The sequence below is a fragment of the Onychostoma macrolepis genome, chromosome 18 (assembly GCF_012432095.1).
Source record: "Onychostoma macrolepis isolate SWU-2019 chromosome 18, ASM1243209v1, whole genome shotgun sequence".
NCBI lineage: Eukaryota > Metazoa > Chordata > Actinopteri > Cypriniformes > Cyprinidae > Onychostoma > Onychostoma macrolepis.
The window spans coordinates 24,025,108-24,042,191 of NC_081172.1; the positions used below are offsets into that span (position 1 = coordinate 24,025,108).

Genomic DNA, 17,084 nt, shown 5'->3' on the forward strand with positions numbered 1-17,084 from the left:
ACGCAAAACTGTGTCAGTTTATGCAGTTCCCAAACACGTGTGACCATCTTGATTTCCAAAGCAATTTCTATGGATGTTTAACACAAATGTGAAACGGCATCACTATGACAAACCCTAACAGAAACTTTGCTGATGCATAGCAGCGTTACCATAGCGACAACAATTTATAATGTTTTATGTGCATACTGAACAATTCAGTCATACTTACACTCTCATATGATCTTACATCACTGTAATTTGTATCTCAGGGGAAACCGAGTACTGATATTGTCGTAATTATGTGTCCATTTGTTACCTAAATGACAGCACTTGTGTGTGTGTGTGTGTGTGTGTGTTTGTTTGTATATGCTATGCTAGAGTAGAGCACAGCATACGCTCAGGCAACAGAATTTGTCAAAGAGACTGCAGCTTATGAGGGCTAAGGCCATCACTAACGTTCCCATGGCAACCACATTCAAAAGGTGCATCACAAACTATTGCAGGCTCATAGTAATCAGGTTAGTAATGAAGACTGCAGTTCTGAACTGCAGTTGATGGGTTTTCAGTTTCCATTCATGTCCTCCCCCCACTTTATTTTTCAGCATAATGTCCTTTAAGGTAGTTTTCAAAGTGTTTTGTTGCCCCTGAGTGGTAGGAGTGTGAAAAGCATTTCGATATTTGCACACAGGATTGTCTAGGAACATTTCATCCATCCATTTATCCAATTCTGTCATTTATTTCATGTGATTTTGTGCATTCCACATAAATGGATGGATGGATGGACAGACCGTTCTCTGATAACTTTTTAACAAGTTTTTATGTAAAAGTATCATTATTTTATTGATTTAATCACTGATTGATTGTTTTATTCATTGAAGGGTTGATGGTTAAAAGTGTGATTGTACCACTAGCTATGAAATAACAATTGTATGACTGAAGTATGAATCTTTAAAATCTCCGCTTCAAAATTTTCCGCTTCGCGTCGTGCCTAACAACGCCTTTCAGCCGTGATTTATTCACGATACAGCGTGGCCTCTCGTACCTTATTGCTTATATAAGCAATACTTTGTTATAATAATATAAGTGTGATCATATTTGAGATATTGGATTCATATAATCTATTAAGATTATACCGTAACGGGGTGATCATAAGATTCTGGTACATAACAAATGTGCACTATTTTATTTTTCTGATGTCATACGATAGCTTTGTGTGAGGAACTGACTGAAAACCATTATTTCTTACAAAATATTCCCCTAGTTCTCAATCATCATCAATGCTTGCACATATTCAAACCTGGGTGAAGTCTTTGGGAAAACTATGCCTTTGTCCACTTTTTTTTCTTTTCTTCCTCTTTATGGGGGTTTACGATCAATTTTAAAAGCCATATTGATGATGCCCATCATACACAAATATAAATATAACAAATAAATATAACAAAATTAACAATTCATATGATAGGAAAAATGGCAAATGTTAAGTCATTCTAAATGTTAAACATAAAAGTAATACTGAGTTATCTCTCCATGCACCCATATCCTGCGACTTGAGTTAGTCCTCAGCCAACATTCTAGTGACTTGTTAACTGTGAAGTCAACCAAGTCACTCTGTCAGAATTATTTTTCACACATTTTGCAGGTTTGAGGCCCTTCCACACTTGATCTGTGTAAGTGTCAAACACATTACCTATATACACTTCTCATGAAGGTTGTTTCTTAGTGTGAAAAGAAGTGTGGGATTAGCAAATTGAAACTAGGCAATTGCAAAATCACACATAGTTTGCAGGCACGTCTCAGCGTGAACTTTTACAGGAACGGTTGTCTTTTCTTTATATGCTGGATCAGACGGACATAACTGGTTCTGAGAGTTAATCACACTCAGTGTGGTTAAGATTAATACAGAGCTCAAAAAGAAAGCTTAAAAAAATGGAGAGCATGCATAAGCAGAGAAGCAGATGTACCTTCCCAACATTTGTCTGGGCCAAACAGATATCTTCATACCTCCCTCTAGTGGCTAAATACAAGAGACAGAGCTGTGTTCATAGGACAAGTGAATTTTGGAAATTGTTTAAAATATCTCTTCTTCTTCTTCGTCTTCTTAATAATAATAATAATACATTAACTTAAATTTATATTTATTTAGCAATGTTTCACAATACAAATTGTTCCAAAACACAGCAGCTTTCAAAACCAAACACTACAGTAGAATCATTCAGAACGGTAGCAAAACAACACCCTGACGTGTTTAAGGAGATAAGGCTCAGCTCTAGATAGATTCAAATAATTTGCAATATCTATTCTGTCATGTACTAACATGTCACTGAGATAGGTTTGATTCATATTTAATAAAAGCTTGGAAATGTGTGCTACAGTAAAAAAAAAGGAAAAAAAGAAATGCTAGCATACATAAATTATCACTGAAAAAAAAAATACTGAAGTGAATTATGAAGTGTTCACAATAAATACAAACGAGAGAAATAAAACATTCAAGGAATAAAAGAAAGAAGGAACAATTATGTTCTGCATAATAAGACAATGTGATTATATTTAACTGATAAAGCATGTGTAAATCTGCAAGATCTGGCATTCTATTTCAAAGCTTGTTAACAAGATTTACGCCCTCTTGTGGATTTTGTTATTCTTTGTGCTATAGTAAAAATGCGTTTGGAATCTGATGTATAAACATTGCACACACACAAAATGGACATTGAAAAGTGTGTAGGCCTATGCTATTTTGCACAAACATTAAAGGGTTAGTTTACCCCAAAATGAAAATTCTGTCATTAATTACTCACCCTCATGTCGTTCCAAACCCGTAAGGGAATGCACGCATGAAGGTAATCTGCGTATCAAGCATTGTTTACGCTTAGAGAAAAGTGTGCGTATGCGTTGTGATACTCTCCAAAATGGTGGACGACGTAACTCGGGGGAGAAGAATGGTTGAGTAAATTATTATTTTTGTTTTCTTTGCGCAAAACAAAAACAAATAAAAATGTATTTTCTGTTTCAGTTTCTGGACCTGAGAACATTTCAGTTACACTGCTGTCTATGGAGGGAGAGCTCTCCGATTTCATCAAAAATATCTTAATTTGTGTTCCGAAGATGACCGAAGGTCTTATGGGTTTGGAACGACTTGAGAGTGAGTAATTAATGACAGAATTTTCATTTTGGGGTGAACTAACCCTTTAAAGTGCAGAATTGGTCTATCAACCACACATTCGTATACTAGTGGGAGTGAATTTGATACTCTGTGCTTTTTATATTTATTTTATATTTTATATTTGTAATATTTTAATCATGTGATTTGGCTAGTATAGTGACAACATAAAGGCCAGTTATTTAATTTTTGAAACAAGACTGTTATATATGGGGATTTACACATTAAACTACTTAGCTGTCATTTTATTTTGGAAGGATTTAGGATCTTGCAATGAGATCGTCATATTGTATTTTACATCAAACACTTTCATAGAACACTTATGGGCATTGTTTTTTTGTTTTTTTTGTGTTCACTATATAATAGTTTTCAAAACTTTACCTTCCATTATTCAGATACAACTTGTTGTGACACAACCTTGTTAAGAGAAGAGGTCACAAGTAAAAAGAGTTGTATTAACTTAAAACTGTTTTTCAGAGATGACAACAGCACCGAGACTTCAAAGGATTAAATCCAACCCAGAGATGGCAGGCTAGTCCCCACAGTGTCAAAAAAAAAAAAAAAAAAAAAATCAGGTTTAACTATCCTTGTAGGGACATTTGGTCCCCACAATGTATCGAAAACAAGTACACACACACACACACACACACACACCCATAAAGACGTGGCATTTGCAGTTTTATGGCTCAACCTTAAAAAAATTAAAATAAATCTTTCATTTTTATGCAGATAAAATGCAACTGTGTGGAGAACAACAAAGGGCCCAAGACCAAGCCTTGTTGCACAACAAATATGTTATTTAGATGCATTTGTACTGTTATAATCTGTGGAGTTATATGATGACACCTTTTGCACAAATAATCAGAAAATGAATTAGGCACTTTGTTACATTTACTTTTATTGTAAAGGTGAAATATTCAAAAAGTATGAATCATGTCAGAGGAGCAACAAGGAAGAGAGACGACTACAAAACATCTACGCAAGACTTTGGTAATAATAATTTCTTATAAAAAGGGCATTATCAGAAGGGTTGATAAAACCAAAGCAAATAAAAATCCAACAAATTAACACAAATTTTGGGTAAATGCTGTCTACATGTCTTACAGTGGGGAACAAAATCATAACAGATCAGTGGATCCTAGACAGCATTCATTTCATACATGAGACATAGAACATCCTGGAATGGCTGATTATATGTGCTTTTAGTTTAAAATTACACACCAAAAAAATCATCACAGGATACAACAGTTCCATTACTTATTTGAACTGGCTTATGGCCATTATCTTTACTCAAGAATAGTATATTTTCCCACAACTATTTTACATTAATCTTGTAAAAGTAAGTAAAGCTGGTTTGCAAACATGGCAATATTTCTGGGCAAAGAACATATTAAAATCAAACATATTACCAGCTCTATAGCCTTTTGATTTACAAAAGGTCAAATATACGGACAAAGTATAAGTGACTAGGTCTTGATTTTTTGCCCAGTGTCTTGACTTAACTGCAGATGTTACCTGTACATCATATAGACTTTAAGTAAATCAATCTTGGATTTTAAATGGCTTTCCCTTCTCTTGTAGTGCACAAATGTTATGCTGGAAGGAAGACTGCTATGAAATCTAAAGATCTGTTTCTGACATCTCTTATTAATATTTTTCTCCTCTTTATTTGAAAGTAATATTTAGTGCTGCGGTGTTCCCCCAAAACATCAAGACAGTGAAAACATACTTAAAATGTATGATTGTTATTGCACAAACCAACCTGATCTCACAGAATTCCGTGCAATGACCACGGACTTAATTAACCCCGAATCTGTGGTGGCATCACGGAATTGCCCAAAATTCCGTGATGGGCTCACAGAAGGCATCAGCCGTGGTCCATGCACGGATTCACTGGTGCAACACCAGCGCTGCATCGGACCACGTAAAAAGAGTGACTCCGATGCAGTTATATTTTGTATATAAATTTATACTTTCACTGAAGTACCTGACCCCACCCCTACCCTAAACCTACCCAGTTCTGAACAATAATGATGACGTCGGCATATTGATGCTAAGGGTTTCCCATTTAAAGTGTTGAACCAGTGGATCCGTGCGTGGAGCACGGCTGTTGCCTGTCACTGACTTACATTGGTATCACTTCTGTGAGCCCATCACGGAATTTTCGGCGATTCCGTGATGCCACCACAGATTCGGGGGTTAATTTAGTCCGTGGTCATTACATGGAATTCTGTGAGATCATGTTGGCACAAACACACACACACACACACACAAACCTTTGCACAAGCACATTTTTCAACATGTCTGTCAGGATTTAAATTATTAAACATTTTCAAAAGTTTGCTCTGCTACTTGTGTGTACTTGTACTTTTGTGACATTTGTTTTCAAATGCCATTTGGTTTGAACTTCCAGTGCAATGAAAAATCAAACATTTCAAGTGTGACTTCGGATGTCAAAACATTTTTTGGGCCACTGTATATTGAAAAGCTTAATGAAATAAAAAGTAAAATTTATTTAGAATGTCAAAGCAGAATAGCCCTCTTTAGATGCAAGTAAACAATTTTGCAAGAAATTGTGCAGTATATCAACATGATCTCGTGAGTATTTTTACTTTACGTACTGTAAAGTGTTGTTCTACCATTTGCACACACAATAAAACGTACAATACTGATGTATTAATAGCATCTAAATGTATGTAATTAATTGTTTGATTTTACATATATGATCAGATTATGTTTTCGATCGCATTAAACAAAGTTGGCTCATAAAAAAAATACACTTTAAAACCTTAAAATGATTATATGCTTTTGAACGAAATATGCGCACCTTCACAGAGTATATTGGAATAAGATTTTCAGCAAGAAACAGAGAAACACATTAGCCATGTGGACTGCTTTGGTGCTGCCTTTTTGATGTTTTAACAATAAATATACAGTGTTATGGTGCTTACACTCATCGGCCTGTTATACTTATGTTTAGGTTTGGGGTAGGTCAAGAGATTTAAAACATATCTATAAAATGGTAAAAATGCAACTATACAAATATAGTTATGATAAAAGATTTGAAAATATGTTACACTTCTGTAGGTGTAAATATGTAATAGTGTTTACAGTTTAGATGTTGTCAATATGCCCATATTGTACGTTTCAGTGTCTATTAAAATGTACAAATTTAGGATTTTCGTTAGTTTTTGTATATTTTGTTGTACCTAATGTTACATACTAATACCTAGTTCAGATGCAAAAGCCTCTAAGTGCCGTCTGAAGTTTTCTTCTAAAATGAGCATTTTTCTCTGCAGGCTCCTATATTTATGTTCAGTTATTTTGCTTTAATAGCAATGACAAGAACCTATTAATTGCCATTAATTTGAAATTACTGAATCTACAAATAGGAACCTGATAAAAAAAAAAAAAAAAATGCTTGTTTTAGAAGAAAATGTCAAACAGCACTTAGAGGCTATTGCATCTCTTCATATATATAACAGCAATAAAAACTTCAAAACCTTGGATATTTATGGCCACAGCATTTCAGATGTCCTGAATGAATGGTTTGCATGCATCTAAATGTAGATCTTCTGATGATTTTGATTATAGGGTAAAAGTGAACATGGGTACCTGTCAGCGTTTCCTCTGACCTGTTCATGTGATAGCAAGGGAAAAAATTAAATCGCTCACATCACATGATGTTTTTGAACCTCTGACACTTAAGACTGTGATTTCAAAAGTCATTTCTTTTGGAAGGATGCTATTCTTTTGTATGTGTGAGTGTTTGGATCAGAGTATAAAAGGAGAAATTTGTTTTGCATTTCATGTCAGAACACATTAATCTTTAATACGCCATGGTCCTGCTTGTGAAAAATCAATCTTCAAAAGAACTCCCCTCTTCAAAGCTTCATAGAGGACTGTTACTCTCAAATACTAATGCATATTAATACGTCTGAATTTGTACAGTACATTGCAACTCTGAGCCCCCTCCCTTTTGGTTTCCCATTCCTTTACAGGCTAGACAATGCCTGGGTCACTATAAATTCTAGAAAATAAAAGTAAAAATATCAGACTACCTGTTGCAGCTTTCCAATCCCAAACAGAGTGCATTAAATATACTGCAAGACAGTGTGTCGCAGTCTGTTCATAATCTAGATTGGGTCCCATTACACAAGCCCATTCAAGTACAGCCCTAGCAGGGATGGACATTGCAGGCCCGTATCTCCTTTCGGTCTTTACAGCTAGTTAGTTGTGCATTCTTGTATCTCTTCTTGGCAGTCATTAAACGCTCCTGGATTCCCCCACCACACAGCTTGGTACAGTCAGTCCATGCAGACCAGGGCTTCATTTTGCATCCTGCAGGAAGAAACATAGACCAGATACAACTGTTGATGATCAATTAATCATCTGCCTTTTTATTTAGAGACGCTGTCTATAGTGGTTATGATGTTATGAATTAGTAAAGGAAAGCTTCTGTATCATCTGTAGTGGCAATGTTATTAAACAGAATTACTAACAGAATTATAGAATCTGCAATGCTGATGTACTGATTTGCCATTGGAAAGAGTGTTGGCATCTGTAGTCCTGTGATGCTATGATGCATAATTACAAATTTAATGACATGTTGTAATGACATGTGTGATTTAATGTTATGACTCTGATGGACTAAAAAAAGAGCTAGCTATTATGGTATGATGCTGATGTACTAAAAAAGCCCCAGTATCCACAGTATCAGTAGTATTGATGTTATAATGCTAATTTATTAAAATACATTGTCAGTGTCTTCAGTGGTAATGTTATGATGCTTAGGCTATTTGACATATGTATAAGTGTTAACATGATACTGATTTTCTAAGGTCAGTATCTCTAGAGGTGATGTGATGATGCAGAATTACTAATGGTAAATGTCAGCAGTAGAGCCCTGCATTTCAGCCTGGCCTGACGGACCCCGACTTATTTAAGCCCCTAGGGCTGGGCTTCGGGCCCATATTCACGGCATAGCTCAGACCCGAGCCGGGCATCGGGCCTGTTTTAGGCTTCTCCTTATTTTTATATTTTAGACATCCATCAATTATGGTGGAAACAACACAAGACCGTGCTACCGCAGTCAGTGTTTAGTGTCCCATCAGCAGCAGCGGCGAGTGTGCCTTCAGCCCAGCTGAAAGAGTTCCGTGTTCAAGCGCACGCAATAGGCTAAAGCTTGCTGCAAAGCTCCAGCAAAAGTAATTACCATGTTTGTGTCGGGGGTAAATAGTAAGGAGATATTTGAATTACTTTTTAATAAAGTAGTGTTTGAAGTTGATGATCCTGACTTGCCATCTCCTCATTGGACATGCCTTTAGAGTGAAATTAATCGTTACAGATTACATAATGAAAGTGTTTTTGTTTTCGATTTAAACTATTTCATTTTAAAGTAGTAATTCAAAGCTTTCTATCAATATACAGTATATTGTCATGTATGTGCAGCACATATTTATCTAGGTTACATGTATGCTTGAAGTGTTTTATATCTATAGATTCCATTTTAGGCAAGTTGTGATGATTTGAGAAGGCTAAATTGATCAATTATAGGCTATGATCAACTCACTGTCTGCCGCTGGCCACTTGGTCGTTACTTTAAAAAACAAAAACTTACATTTAACGAACAAAAAATGCTCCAAACATTTTTTTTTTTTTTTTCTAAATTAACTTGATAAAAAATTTAATTCTTCCTCATCTTCATTTGTTTGGGACGTGTCCCATTTTATATTTTCAAATTATTCAATGTTTCTGCACCTCTTAATGTATTAATATCATAAAGCTGTCCGCACCACTAATAGTCGTGCAAATATATATCATGCGGTATAAATGGTAAAGCAATAGTTAAGGCCCTATGAACCACTAATGTCTGTGAATATTAAACCACAAAGAAATTATGACAGAAAAACACTACTATTGTACAGCAGAATGCATTTCTCAAAGTAATAATATAATAATAAAATGTATTTAAAAATTATTTTTAAGGAATATCACACAATTTTCCTCCTAATTTAAATAGAAAACTTTGTTTGCCAAAACATAATATGAAAAAATAAATAAATAAATAAATATATATATATATATATATATATATATATATATATATATATATTAGGGGTGGGAGAAAAAATCGATTCACCCAACTATCGCAATTCTTTTTAAAACGATTTAAAAATCGATTGGTTTACCTCAGAATTTATTTTTATTTAATTAATTTATTTTTCCTAAGAGGTGGTGGGGAGAAGTTAGCGCTTTGTAATTCCAACAGAGGTTGAAATGTATATGTGTTCGACTTGAAGCAGCACCACGCAGACGATCAGCGTATGATATCAAAGTCCCGCGAGAGCGATTTGAAAGCATGCGGAGCCGTCTGTTCTCTGGGGCCGTTTCTCAAACGGAAGGCTGCATCCTCCGGAGGTCGCATTTGTAGGCTGCATACGTCATCAAGCCTGGTTTATTTCAGTTAACTGAGCATTACATTCGTGAGTCAAAAACATATTACAACAATTTACACTTAACTAAGAATAATAGTAAAATTGATAACTGTTAATATTCTAAGTATGCAGCCTACAAATGCGACCTCCGGAGGATGCAGCCTTCCGTTTGAGAAACGGCCTGTAGCTCTCGCGGTGCTTTGATGTCATACAACGATCGTTCTGCGTGCGCAGTGCCGCTGCATTAGATGACGTCATATACGTTTAAAGCCGGAGCGAGAAACCAAAACAATGATGGAGGCAGAGGATCAAACCTCTTCCAGAATTCTTTCTGCACCTTCACGTTTTGAATCCCAACTGCTGGGAAAACCTGACTAAACATGACTAAAACGGTATGCAAAGTAAAGCACTTTATTTTATTTCAGAAAGTATTTTTTTCTGCTCATTTTGTTGAACATTTGACTATTATATTCACGTGCATGTTCAGGGTTTTGGTACTTTAAAGTTTCATGGTTCAAGGTACTTTAAATATACACTGTGTATGTGTACGCTCCTGAAATAAAAGTTTAGAAAGATGTGATGCATTGTTTTTGTTAATATGACTCATCATATACAGTCTCTTTTAATGGTATATTCAACTATTTTCCATTGTCTAGTCTTTAATAAGCAAACAAAAATCACAATAAATTGTAATATCGAATCGCAATAGTAACTGCTAAGATGTGTGGGGTTGTTTTATACTTGTGACAGTCTGTATATTAAGTGTATCATTCAACTTTTTCCCATGGTCTAGAGTTAAAAACAAAAAACAAAAATCGCAACACATAGCAATATCGAATCACAATACTTGTAGAATCGAAATTCTTAAAAAAAATCGCAATACATATCGTATCGGCACCCAAGTATCGTGATAGTATCGAATCGGGAGGTAGGTGTATCGTCCCATCCCTAATAAATATATATATATATATATATATATATATATATATATATATTAATTTTACAAGACTAATTAAATAGTAAAAGTTTTATGCATTTATTTAATTACCACCATTTTTATAATAAATTGCATCAAATCATAAACCACAGAATCCAGACACTATTATTGTTCAAATATTAATAAATTGTTCAAGTTTTATTAATTTAAATTGATTATACATCCTTTTTTAATTTTATTATTAATCCAGAAAAAAAATTCAATGAATTTGCTGGAGAAAAAAAAAAAAAAAATCATAGTTAAGTAAATCTTGGGCCACTCACACGGTTTTATCCATTAAGTCACTAGTAAATGGTATACTTCACTTTTAAAAAAAGAGAACTGGGTATAGTGTTATATCACTAGAACTTTGATTGTTTGCCTTTGTAATTTTAACTCAGGGACAGGAGATCAATGACTTCTGGGTTCCCATGAATTCAATACTGGGAAATTATAAATATTACCCCTTTACCATTACAAGCAAAACTGAACTATTTTAATAGCTGAAACAGTAGTATAAGCTGTTTTGGCAGAAAGGAAAAAAAAAAGAAAAAAGACAGGCTCGGGTTGGACTCGAGTCAGTAATTCTTATAAGCTGTCGGACAAAGGCTGGGCTAGGGCCTGAGCATCTCGGGCCAGGGCAGGGCTAGGGCCTATATTTGAGGCCTGTGCATGGTTCTAGTCAGCAGCAATGTTATGCCGGCTTGCTAACAAAAATAAAAAATAAAACACTGACATGTAATGGTGATTATTTAAGTTTAATTTAAATGTTGTCATCATTTAACCCTCATGACATCCCAGATGTATATGATGTTAATAAAATGAAGGACATTTATTGTTTTACACACAATTTATCAAATCTGTCCTTTCCTTATATATTGTGGAAAGATATTGTTCATAATAATGTTCTTAAGAGAGTCCAGGTTATTCTTTGTACTATTGACTGTTGAGTTTCAGGGTGTTTTAGAGTGCATGCAAGCAAGAAAGATTAATTTGTGGCTGTGGTCATTAAGCTACGGAATTGTTCTGGGCTGGAGAAAAGACTGTACTTAGTGTACAAAATGTGTGAATGTATTAAGAATATACTTTTTACTTCCATTTTTATGTGTGTTTTTGAACATTTTATTGTTTATCATTTTTACGATTGCATGTACAGTATGTTATAGTTATTTGATAAGTACGTGGATGTGGTTAGTGTTCTGGCATCTTGCTGCAATCTTAGTTTCCCTAAACAGGACATCAAAGCTGAGTCTGAATCAGTTTGTCATCTGTGGAAAATAAAGAGAGATTTTTTGAAAAATAAGCACTATGTGTGAGTTCTAATAACATTAATATGGACTCACATAGATTATTACAAATATTTTAAAATGTAATTGTTTCACAACACACTTACATCATGCTTCACAACATGCTGACGTTCACAGCATGCTGGCAGTTGGAAGTGATTATTGGCTAAGTTAAAAAGTTAAAAGTATTAGCCTATTTTCTCATGCAAGTGTATAGTTTTGCTTAAAAAGACATTTATTTATCAACTGTGATCATATATATTATCATTGTGTTCATTTTGAATGTTTTTAAAGCAACAATTTTAAGGCAGTTTGCAATATATGGACTCACAGACAGATTATTTTTCTAAAAATCCATGTTTATGTTCTGTATGCACAGAAGAAAGACAGCCATATACATCTGGGATGGCATCAGTAAAGTAAATAATGAGAGAATTTACATTTTTGGGTGGATTATTCCTTTAACAGTGACGCTTGCATGTTCACCTGCGAGCTCATCGGCACTCTCCTCCCTTCCCTGTTTGTTCCTCCTCTTCTTACGGTCTTCCTTGCGCCTCTTTCTTTCGTCACTGTTTATGCCTCCTTGATTACACTTCTTGATCTTGCATGTTTTTCTCTGTGTGGTCTCAGGGCACGGATCCCCACCAAACTGAGGCTCCAAAGTTATCATGCGAGTACGGATCAAGTGACCCTTCCCACAGGATTTACTGCACTCGGACCACTCGGACCACTCTGACATCACACAATCCATCGCTAGAGAGAAAGACATCAAAAGTGACAATATTCAAACTCAGAAATATGACAACATATCTCAAAGGAAATTGTATTATTTAAGAGAGGATGTTTATTATTTAGCATTTATTTTTTCTGTATTTTGTTTATTAGGTGCTCCTGGTTCACACCACAACTGTCTATCCTTCCATTGTATTTCCGATAAAGCATATTTCAATCATGACAACCCCTGAATAGTTTTATATATTAATGTATTTGGCCTTGGAATACTAGATCTGCTAGGTACACTGCTGTAGAGCAATTACGGACTTGCTACCACCAGTAGATACACAGACACACTGCTGTTAGCATGTAAAATGTGCTGCTGCTGCATGAATAGACATGCATAAATCTAATAGTAGATCTAGACAGGTGGATCTGGGGAGGAGGAGGATGACCATTCAGCTTCTGCCATGTAGTAAACAATATGATTGCTGGCAAATTCCATCTGCCTGTGCCATCCATATTTCATGACTCAACTAGAAATGTAACCTCAATTAAAAATAGCATGAACATTTAAATTAATTAAATTAAATCTTTGTCAAGACAATTATGGAAATAATGTGAGTCTCTAAAATACATAAAAAAAGAAATCTGCCACAAGTGATATTAATTTGACAGGGTAATTTATTTCTTAAAAGAAACCAAGGCTTTATTATCTCATTGAAATGTACAGTACTAAATAAGTAAAATAATGTTATGTTTGAATAATATTTGCATATAATAAGGGTTATTCGTTGCAATTATACAACAGTTCAATAATCAAGAAGTTGATTGTGTAACTCAGAAATCTTCAGTCCTGTTCCTGGAGATACACACTTGAGATGTCCCAACTTGCATGTTATCTTCACTAAATAGTATCAGAGATTAGAATTAGAGTGTCCCAAATCATAGCAAGTTGAAATGAGTATCCTACAGTAACCCAGATGGTCTGATATTTCAAATGGTGTGGCTGGCCAATAACTTATCACAATGTATCACTTTTTTTTAATGATGGATGGATGGATGGCCAGACTTTAACTCTACTTCTCCTGGACCCACTCTCACAATTACGAGTGACTAACACACATGCACACAAACACACACACACACACACACACACACACACACACACACACACACATACACATACTGTGTATCTGTTATGTGTGAGAGCTGTTTACTGTTATGTTTGTGTGTGTACGTGTAATAGAGAAAAGTCCTGTGTAACTCACGACACTCTGGCAGCATGCATTTCTCCATCTGTTCCAGCTCCTCGTTGCATTCTCCCAACTCTGCAGGTGATTTGAGGATACGTTGACGCATCCGTGTGCCTTTACCACACGTCACACTGCAATCGCTCCAGTCCGACCACGGGGACAGTAAACATGGGATTGTATCTATACACACACAAAACTCAGCATCATAACACTGAGAACTGCAAGCATGTGGGTGTTTATTCTGTATAAATATGCTAATGTGGGATTGTTTGTGAGAATATGTTAATGTAGACTTTTTTTTTCCTGTGTAAATATGATAATGTTGGCATGCATGCAAATTTGTGTGTGAACAATGTAATGTGAGTCTATGTGTGTGTATTCTATAATAATATTCACTAATATGTTATGTGTATTAATAGGTTAATATGGGTGTGAATATGTTTATTTAGTGTATTTTTGTGAGTTGAATATGAGATTTGATATGTTAAAGTGGGGTAATATGTTCACTACTTGTGTTCTGGGTATGCTTATGAATATGTGAATGTGAATATGTAATTGTGGAGATGTTAATGTGACCCAAACATTCACAGAAATGTACTGTGTGGGAATCTGTTAATGTGCATGTGTGAGAATATGGTAAATTTAGCATACATGGATGTGCATATATTAATGTGGGCATACATGTGAGTGTTTCCACTTACGGCATTCTGGCATCATACACTTCTCCACTTCCACCACCTCAGCCCCACAAATGGAGCCATCAGACGGGGGCATTTTCACCATCCGCTCCCGTCTCTTCATGCCAAGCCCACAGGTGGCGCTGCATGCATCCCATTCTCCCCATTCAGTAACCAAGCAACTGCTTGGAGCTACACAGGCAGAAACATGCACAGTGCATATGATTGGAGCACAGTATTCTGTTTGATCTGTGTCAAAAAACAACTTTTAATCGTTTATTAAAATAAACAGTAAGTACTGTTGACTGGCTAGTTTTTATTTTATTTTATTTTATTCAAGTTGAATAAACAATACGTGAAAACAGCCATAAAACATAAATATGAATGAGGATGTTAGCAGGAAACCCAGTACAGTATATTATGTACAGGAACTTTAGGTACAGGGAAATTATATCAACATTTTCTTCCTGCACAATTGGCAATTGACACAAATTTGATTAAATTGTGATGAATCAATAAAATTACGACTGTAAACATCTGTTAGTCCAGGTAAATAATACTCACAGCAGTCCTCGTTGACAGTGCATGGCTCTGTCTCTTCAGTGGGATGAATGCAAGCAAAGCCATCATCAGGAAACTGTTTTACATAGCGCTCCCTAGAACGCACACCTGCGCCACATGACATACTGCATGGTGACCATGTGATCCATTCCGACATCATGCACGTGGAAGCATCTGTAAAAGTCAACGTTCAGATTGTTATCCATGTCCTTGTTCAAAAGGCTTTTAACGTTCAACCACCAGCCCTGCTAGAAAATACAGATACAAAACAGATAAAATTAGCTTAAGCTGATGGATGTTTTGGAACATGGGTTGGGAATCACTGTTTTGGAACATGGTAGCTGGTTTCCAGGGCCTGGCAAAGACATCTTGGTCAAAGGGCACTACTAGAACACTTACATCATAATAGCGGGCAAAATTCTAATTTTTTTTTTTTTTTTTTGAACATGGTAGCTGGTTTCTAGCTGGTCCAAGCTGGTTTAGGCAATAATCGAATAAGAATAATCGCATCATCATATCACTGAACATGGTAGTTAGTTTATTAAGGGCCAATCACTATGTTTTAAAATACAGATACCACCTTGAAAATTTACCAACAGTACATGGGAACTTTACCTTTTCTAAACTATTTTAAATGCCCTAATATGCATGCATGAACAATGCCTACTCAACTCTAAAGTTTAATTAACAACATTAACCTGTTCTGCAGGCAATACTATACAATGCCACCATAAATTGCTAATATTACTTAATCAGTTATAGTCAGATGGGCAAGATTAAACTTTTATGGTGCAAAGCCTGGACTTCCCCCTTCTCTCAAATTACTGGCATGTGTTCTTCTTGATAAAACATGGCTTATCATTAATAAAACCGTGAGTAAATATGACATCCTGGAGGCCATCCCAGTCAACAATTTGATCTCACAGCGATGTCACCATGATCTCACAGGATACTCGTGATGAGGTCACAATGTGAGGTAACAGTGAGCTAAAAGTGTAACCTCACAGCGGTCCTCACTGTGTGCTCATACTAATGTGAGGTCAAAGTGCACTCACTGCACAGAGACTAGGTACCCAGCATGCATTGCAGCATGAAGCTTTTGATTGTCACCATTGTTGAGATTCATACACTGTCATTTAAACACAAAGAGAAACATCAAGAATCAGAGTAGTTAATAATGTTTGTGTCTTATGCTTTTATAATTCTCCATAAATTATTATGAAAGTGACGTGACTCAGAATTTGTGCTCTGCAATTAACCCATCCAAAGTGCACACACCCAGAGCAGTAGGCAGCCATTTATGTTGCAGTGCCCGGGGAGCAGTTGGGGGTTCTGTACCTTGCTCAAGGGCACCTCAGTCATGGTATTGAGGGTGGAGAGAGCGCTGTACATTCTCTCTCCCCACCTACAATCCTTGCCTGCCCAAGACTCAAACCCGCAACCTTTGGATTATGAGCCTGACTCTCTAACCATTAGGCCATAACTTCCCAAGACTGCATATGGAATCTAGGTGATGACTGTGTTGTTATCATCAATAACAAACCAATATCACCTGGTTGCAGTCTCTTTTTGGGTTTCCTTGCCATAACAAATGTGCTTTACAAACACAGTTACAGCAGCCCCAAAAAATATAATGTTATAAAGTAAAGGGTCAAGAGCCCAACTAAAGCAAACACTAATCACTATGATGGTAACATCAAACAAAACAATAAAACATCATGAGTGAATAATGAGTGAAGCTGTGGATTTGTTTATTTAAGTTGATTTCATCGAAGGCTGTGTCTGGAAGTCAGTTGTATGTTTGGAGAAAGTTCTTATAACAGAAATCTGTTAGCTGGGCGTGCACTCATGAGCTCATCATGTGAGAGCACTGTGATATCACTGTGATAGTGTTGAGAAACAGGAAGTAGAATGTCCCCCAGCGACTGATATTTGAACTGCCTCCTCTCAACCTGCTCAACATTTTGAATTCACAATGAGCTCACATATTACTCACACTGTGAGTATCACAGTATGAGAATGGTGTGATGTCACTGTGATC

The 17,084-nt window shown here is 35.8% G+C and overlaps 1 protein-coding gene across 1 annotated transcript in view; it reads right to left on the minus strand.

Annotated features, from left to right (window-relative positions):
* Window positions 1–4,032: 4,032 nt before the first annotated feature.
* Window positions 4,033–17,084, minus strand: part of spon1a (spondin 1a) — a 176,000-nt gene continuing 162,948 nt past the window's right edge. The window contains exons 12-16 of the mRNA XM_058752280.1: window positions 15,047–15,217; window positions 14,507–14,674; window positions 13,821–13,985; window positions 12,322–12,588; window positions 4,033–7,477 (exon numbers count right to left, since the gene is read on the minus strand). Of these exons, the coding sequence (XP_058608263.1) occupies window positions 7,314–7,477; window positions 12,322–12,588; window positions 13,821–13,985; window positions 14,507–14,674; window positions 15,047–15,217 (935 nt within the window). The 3' untranslated portion in view covers window positions 4,033–7,313. The remainder of the gene's footprint in view (window positions 7,478–12,321; window positions 12,589–13,820; window positions 13,986–14,506; window positions 14,675–15,046; window positions 15,218–17,084) is intronic.